We start from the raw sequence: 7,562 nt of genomic DNA on the forward strand, positions 1-7,562 counted from the left end.
AAACTTAATTTAGTAAATTAAATTAACTGTAAAACAATTTAAAGTTGAACTTTAAAATAAAATTCATAAATTCAAATTATTAACTATATTTTTAAAAATAATGTCAAATTGAGGTTGGCGTTAAATGGCAAATATGTTGAAAACACGTGCAGCTGCTATTTTTGTAATAGAAGCGTATATAAACGAACCTGCACGCGCATACACACAAAATATCTTCAACAACTTGAACAACGCATAGAAATTTATAAAATATACAGCCCAGTATATTTTACTACACTATAACAAGGTAATTTCTCTGTTTTATTATTATTATTGACCATTTAATATGGGGATGAGGAAAATATATATTCTGTCGTCAATTATTTATTGTGACACCGTCACAATCCCGGGCTGAAATTTTTAATTTGTTAAATTTAAAATATAGGTCTGTACTCTCCACTTCAAATTAGTAGTGACTTGCAACTGTTAGCAACAAAGTTCTTGTCGGTGATCCAATCTAACTCTTTTCAGGGGAAAACATTTTGACCCGTCACATCATACAAACATAATACACGAAATGAAAACATCAACGAACATGAAGCTTATGCTGGTGTTATTCACATTTATGGCTGCTTTACCTGCCATCAATTGTATTGTACCGCAAACACCGGAGGAAGCGTATGAACAACTTGACACATACCTGAAAAACTTCTGTAGTAAGTGTTAACAACATTAACTTTTTAAAGTAATTGCATATTTTACTCGTTAATTATCTTTATTTTGAAGAATTTTACAAAAAATGTTTATTTTAATTAGAATTGGACACAACGAAACAAAAGGCCGCTCGTTATTGCTTTGTTGAAAATGATATTAAAATCGTAGGTTTTTAATTGAATATTTACAAATGTTTAATTTTAATATAAATCTTCCAGACAATAATTTCTTATTATTTTCATATTTAGGATCTGGATTTCGCTAAAATCTGTGTTCAAAAGCAGAAATATTGCCAAACGTTGGACGAGACAAGTGCTTATGTTTGCTGTATTCTAGAGAAAGATCCAGAAGTAATTCATTCGTGTTTCCAAATACTGTGTTAATTATTATTTATTTCATAAATTAATAGCATTTTCTATATTTATAGAAATATAAAGAATTTGTCCGTTGCCACAGTTCACTTCAACTTTCTTACAGTAAAATCAATCCGGCTCTCTATCCGACTATCGATGTAAGCATTGTGCGTTTAAATTTATTTATATAATATTATTAATTAGTATAATAAATAAATGATTTGAAGGCTGTTTAATTACGAGACAGATTCAGTAGAAAACCGGAAAAAGCCATTAAAAATCCATGTCGAGAGTTAAAGTAACTACAATTGGCAACGTTGTTTATAGGCGAAAACATATGATAATACTGTATAAAATGGCGGCAACATTCAGTCTCCTAGAATATTCGGTAAATGTTCGGTTTTAATACATGGCGCATTTTTTCCTAATTTTGCTTTCTTAAGAGACCTCCGTGGTAGACGTGTCCTAAACAGATAGAAATTTTTGGGGACGAAGCGTTTAATAAGAGTTATAAACCAAAACTGGTTGGATTACTTACTGACTACGCACGGTAGAAGCCTCCATTGCTTAACCCTGTTTATATCGCAGAGTAACACATCGAGGCGGACGCTTACAAACCGTATCACATGACCTGGCTTGACGTCACTAGATCATGTGACATCGCTGACGTATTTTTGGTGGAGCTATTTTTCTGCCATAATTTGGAAGCGTCACGTCATACGCAATGACTTCATGTTCAATTCTTCTCTGAAAAATAATTACTACTCTAAATTTAAATAGATCACTTTTACTACTACTACTAATAATAATAATAGAAATGCGCCATGTATTAAAAGTAAACTTTTACCAAAAATGTATATATAGAGCAGTGGTCCCCAACCCTATGCCCGCGGGCACCATGGCGCCCGCCAATCGTTTTACGTGTGCCCGCCGCTGTGCGACCACGATAAAAATAAAAATATTTCGGTTTTCGATAAACTGCTATGTAAAAGTTTTTTCACTTTGAATGATTAACCACTCAAAAGTAGAAATGGCGTCCAACACAGATGAAAGCACAAAGCGAAATGCGACCGATCTCTTTTTCCCCTCCGCCAAATCTGCACCAATTCAATTTCCCATACCTGAAATGAAGTGAATCGGTCCGTTCTGAATACCATAAAATCAAAGTAGGGAAACGTGTAGGGCCCGTAACTTGGAGTGACCTAGAAATTTCAGCAGTCGTTAAGTAAAAAAAAAAAAAAAGGTCAACAGCGAGCGATCCGTGTGTCAGAAGTAATCTCCGCCACGATATCTCTCGCACCATCTAGAAATATTCCTGGGTGACACCACGATATCCGCACCGGTGTCACCCATGCTAACGTCACATTATATAAGATTTGTTTAGAAGCAACTTATTTAAATGAGGCCCCAATTTAAATTTTGTCTAGGGCCCGCTAGAGGCTTAATCCGGCGCTGTTAACTATGTCCAAATATAAATTTACCTTGAAAAAATAAATGGTGCCCGTCGACCAGCCGGTATTCTAGAATGTGCTCTTAGGTACAAAAAGGTTGGGGACCCCTGATATAGAGTATACAGGTTAGAAAACACGTAAATACAGGATACTCAAAGAGTGATGCCTCTCGATCATGTAAAGCATTCTTGCACCAATCATTGACATTTGATCGATGATGATGAATTTGAGCGACTTCATCTCAATCTGGAATCTCTGTGCAGCTTCTTCATTTAGAGATCGAAATTTCGTACTAACGATAGGAAGACGAAGGAGAGAATGGATCGTAAAGCCATCAAAATTGATCGCTGCTGCTCCACGTTTTAAAAAGAAAACTTTTTAAAACTTATTATTCTATAAAGATTCTATATATTTATTCTTGTGTATCTAGTTAGCGATAACATTTACCTTTCTAAATTACCGTTTTAATGCTTGTCATATTTTCCGAACACTAGATGACGCTTTTACACGTGCGTGCAGGAAGCGACTAACACTTGACTTCATGCATTCCTTTTCAACATTATAACTCTAGAATGAGTTGTCTGATCTTGATGAAATTTTCTAGGACGACTTATTATCACTCAAGGATAAACAGGTTAAAATTTCAATCCTCAAAACCCATACCGAAGAAAAACGCGATCTTCTTTTTGACCCCTATCTCCAGTTCTACAAAATGGATCATTTTTGAGAGTTGTAATTTTAATCATTTCATCCTTGTGTGATGATGAGTCGTCCTATAAAATTTCATCAAGATCGGACAACTTATTCTAGAGTTATAGTGTTGACAAGGAATGCACGAAAAGTCAACTTCGTTCCGAGAATAAAAACTATTATTTCTGATCTTTAATTCTAAATATCTGCACCCATAATTCCAGTATAATAAGTCCTGCTAATTGATAAAAAAGAACTAGTATACAAGATAAATTTTAAATTACTATAGAGGACACAAAGTCATAATAATTAATTATTATTATTGTTTTTTCAGCGATGCATATATCCAGAGGGAGTAAAATGTTTAAACAGAGTGAATTTCTTTAATATTTAAAGGGTTTAGAACCCACAAGAAACATTTATACGTAATTGTTAATTTCATCTTATTAAAAAATATAAATATTTTGAATTCTATTTAATTAAAACGCTGTGTTAAATTATTTAACAGTACATGATTCACTGCTTATTTCTATTATAATATTTGCATTTATTAGTGAATTGTTATTTGTAATGATAAATTAATAAATTGAACATGTTTCACTCATCCTTTTTTGTAATTATTACAATTAACGCAAACACTCAAAAATCTGTTGTTTTCATTTTTTTAACAATTATATAATAAACAGTTAAGGTGAAATGTGCCCGAAGGGTCGGCGATGCCCAAGTCAGGCCTGACACCGTTGTTGCTCAATGTGAGTTAGAAAGTTTTGCTTTGTCGAGAGCGATAGCGCACGTAGGCGATTGGATTCAGGATGAAAAAGACTGTGACAGCACGTCAGAAAGAATGGGTCAGGCACTTAATAGGGTGGTAGCAATATGCACACGGTAGGTAGGATTTTTATTCACTGGCAACATGTAGACGGCCTCTAGATTCGTCTGGATGTTAGATAGTTCGGTATAAGATCCTCTGATGGCAGGTAGGTAGACGGACTAATAAACGGTAGGTTGGCCTAGGCGGTATTGACGGACGAACAAACTGTCATCATCGTTCTCTTTTTCTTTTATTTTGTGGTTTATTCCTTTAATTTCAATGCCTTTTTTAGGCAATGTTGGCCAGTTAGGCCAATAACGATTTTTGTGTTATTTGTTCTTGATGCAGTCAGATTGTTATCTCTAGACAAGGAAGCGAAGTCCGTGGAAAAATGAAATCACTTCCTGTTATCGCGGTTGAAAGTTAAAATTTTAGCAAAATTTATTTAAATAAATAAAGAAAAAATATTTTCGTTTAGCCCGGTTTCTCACGTCACCCCAGCCTTTCTAAAATCGGGCTTGTTCTTAATAAGGAAGCTCGATTTTAAGTTGCTAAAGTTAATACAGATGTATCAGCTAAGGTGGTGCCGATCTCATAGCAACCAGTAATGTCTTCTGTGTTTTCTATTATGGCGTGGAATTGTGCTGGGATTGGTAATAAACCGCGGTCTTTTTGGAGTTATTTATTGAAGTATGATGTGGTCTTTTTATCGGAAACTTGGTTTATTAAGGGTGGGAGCAGATGCTATGTGGGAGGAATTAAGGAGAATATCATTGTAATTGTTGGTGTTGCTCTTGAGGGCTCACAGTAGGGGTAGACCTATGGCTGGTTGGTTGCTTTGCATTAAATCATCTTTGAAATTTAATATTATTTATAGGGATAGTTACATTGTATTGATTAATATTCTGCTACCGTTAGGAGAGTTTAATATTGGTTTTGTTTATATGCAGGAACAAAGGTGGCAAGAAATTTTTGATGTACTGTCCAGGTTTGAGGTCGACGAATCGAATTGGATTTGGTTGGGTGATTTTAATGCACGGACTGGGAACGATAATGTGATTTCGACAAATATATGTGATAGTAGTGGTATTGCTGTTAATAAGAGAAGTAGAGCCTCCAAAGATGTAAATATGAATGTGAGAGGACTGAAAGTTCTTGAGTATTGTGCAGATAATGATCTAATAATCTTAAATGGTCGTGCTTCTGGTGATGAAGCGGGAGAGTTTACTTTTGTTTCCAACCGAGGGTCCTCAGTAATTGATTTGGGAATGGTTACTCCTTCTGTGTGGAACTGTATTAAATGTTTTAGAGTAGAGAGTTGTTTTTGGTCCGATCACTGCCCGATAGTACTTTATTTGGAAGATCGTGCCATAGATTCTTTGGGCGGTTCTGGTACTTGTTACCAGAGGATTTTCTGGGACAGTGGTCAGCTGGAGTCGTTGTCCGCTGATTTGTGGCGTTGCTTGGAGCAGACTCCCAATTTATCTTTGTTGGAGCTAAGTAAGGTGATATTGGATTTTGCCAAAGTGAAAGGATTGACTCAAAGGAAAAAGACTATGGTTGGAATTAATGATTGGTTTGACTTGGATTGTCGATTAATGGTTAGAGCCAGAAATAGAGCTTGGTTAGAGTTCAAGAAAAATGGTTTGCCGGCTCAGAGGAGAGTTTTTGTGTTATACCGAAGTTTGGTAAAAAAATTATGTTTAGCAAAGAAGAAAGAATTTTGTAAAAGGTTACAAAATGTTAAAAATTTTTATAAAAATAATAGATTATTTTGGAATTTATGTAAAGCAAGGGGAAATTATGCTAAGGTTAATATTAGTTTATTTGATTGGTTCAGTTATTTTTTCTCCCTTTATGGCTCTGAAAGTCCATATGATGTTGATTTAGTGGTTTTTAATGATTGTGTGACTTGGTCAAACGAAATATTGGATTCTTACATCTCGGAGGAGGAATTTAGAGTCGTTTTAAGTAAGTCGACTGTTGGCGGTGCTCCGGGAATAGATGGTATTCCTACTGAATTTTGGAAAATTGATAGTGTTTTTCTCTGTTTATTAGATAATTTTAATAAGGTTCTGAGAACTGGTGTTATTCCAGATGAATGGAAGAGTTCTTTATTGGTTCCGGTGCCTAAGGGTGGCTCAAGGTCGGTGCTTACTAATTACAGAGGTATTTCGTTGTTGTGCTGCGTCTCTAAGATTTTTTGTAGAGTTTTGTATTACAGGTTAATAAGTTGGTTGAATTTGAGAGATATTCTGTCAGAGAGTCAGGCTGGTTTCCGTGCAGGTTACTCTACTGTTGATAATATTTTTATTCTGTATACTGTTATCTCTAAGACACTAAGTAGGAAACGGCGTAAGGTTTATGCTTTTTTTATAGATTTAGCATCAGCATTTGATTCTGTTGATAGGGATTTATTATGGAGGAAATTATTAAAGTTTGGATTAAGCTTTAAGTTTGTATCTTTATTGGCAGAGTTATATAGTGGTTCGAATGTTAGGATTAAATGGAGGAATTTTTGTTCTCAGCCTTTCTTTTCTGATAAGGGTGTTAAACAGGGTTGTATCTTAAGCCCTATTCTTTTTAGTTTATTTTTAAATGATTTATTAAATTGTATTGATGATTCCGGCGGAGATGGTATAGTTGTCGGTGGTGTGTCTGTTAAAGTATTAGCGTATGCGGATGATGTGGTAATTGTGGCGGATTCTCCGAGGTCATTACAGAGGTCGATTGACCTTCTGGATAATTATTTAAGCGATAATAGTTTACAATTGAATCTTGCTAAATCAAAAATTGTGGTCTTTCGAAATGGTGGTAAGGCTTCTAAGGCTGACAAATGGTGGTTTCGAGGTGTTCCAATTTCGGTTGTATCTCAATATAAGTATTTAGGTGTAATTTTTAAAAGTAATGGTTATTTTAATACTCATGTGAGGTCTTGTCAAGTTAATGCTGAGATAAAAATGGACAAAGTTATTCATATGTGTCAGTCTGCTAAGTTGTGTAATTTGAAGGATCGGTTAAGGTTATTTAATGCCGTGGTGGGCTCATCTCTCCTTTATGCTTCGGAGGTGTGGGGGTTTCAGGCGGAGAGTTTGGATACGGTATTAACTACTTTTGTTAAGAGAATGTACGGGCTTCCAAGGTGTACTCCTAGTTATCTAGTGTCTATGGAATGTTCATTGATTCCTTTGTCTTGTTTGATCCTGAACAAATCTGTTAATTGGATTTTTAGAACGTTGAGTTTAAATGAAGAACGCCTTAGTAAGATTTGTTTGCGTTATGTTGTGAAACATGTTCAGTTGCCTTTGTCGAAGTATTGGTGGGCTAGTTGTTCAAGGAACGGAATCGATTTTGATAATCTGTTACAAGATTTTAATAGTGTTTATTTACTAAAGTTAAATAATTTTGATAATTATATTTTGAAGTTGAATCATGGCATATTATTAAGTTCTTATTGTGAATGGTATAAGAGTTTGAATAAACCTTTTTTTGATTGTTCTATTTATAATAGTAATTTTTCTTCTAATGTTATGGCCGTATTAATGCAAATAAGATGTAATTCAT

General features: G+C 34.7%; 1 protein-coding gene across 1 annotated transcript; it reads left to right on the forward strand.

Annotated features, from left to right (window-relative positions):
• The first annotated feature begins 574 nt into the window (after positions 1 to 574).
• Positions 575 to 7,152, forward strand: LOC136970396 (uncharacterized). The gene is made up of 9 exons (XM_067264836.1): positions 575 to 695; positions 796 to 857; positions 942 to 1,043; positions 1,121 to 1,204; positions 3,879 to 4,072; positions 4,876 to 6,144; positions 6,223 to 6,284; positions 6,378 to 7,099; positions 7,141 to 7,152. Exons 1-9 carry the CDS (start codon positions 575 to 577, stop codon positions 7,150 to 7,152), a joined length of 2,628 nt encoding a protein of 875 aa, XP_067120937.1.
• Positions 7,153 to 7,562: the final 410 nt, after the last annotated feature.

The sequence above is a fragment of the Centruroides vittatus genome, unplaced genomic scaffold (assembly GCF_030686945.1).
Source record: "Centruroides vittatus isolate TY-2023 unplaced genomic scaffold, ASM3068694v2 contig_193, whole genome shotgun sequence".
Classification (NCBI taxonomy): Eukaryota; Metazoa; Arthropoda; class Arachnida; order Scorpiones; family Buthidae; genus Centruroides; species Centruroides vittatus.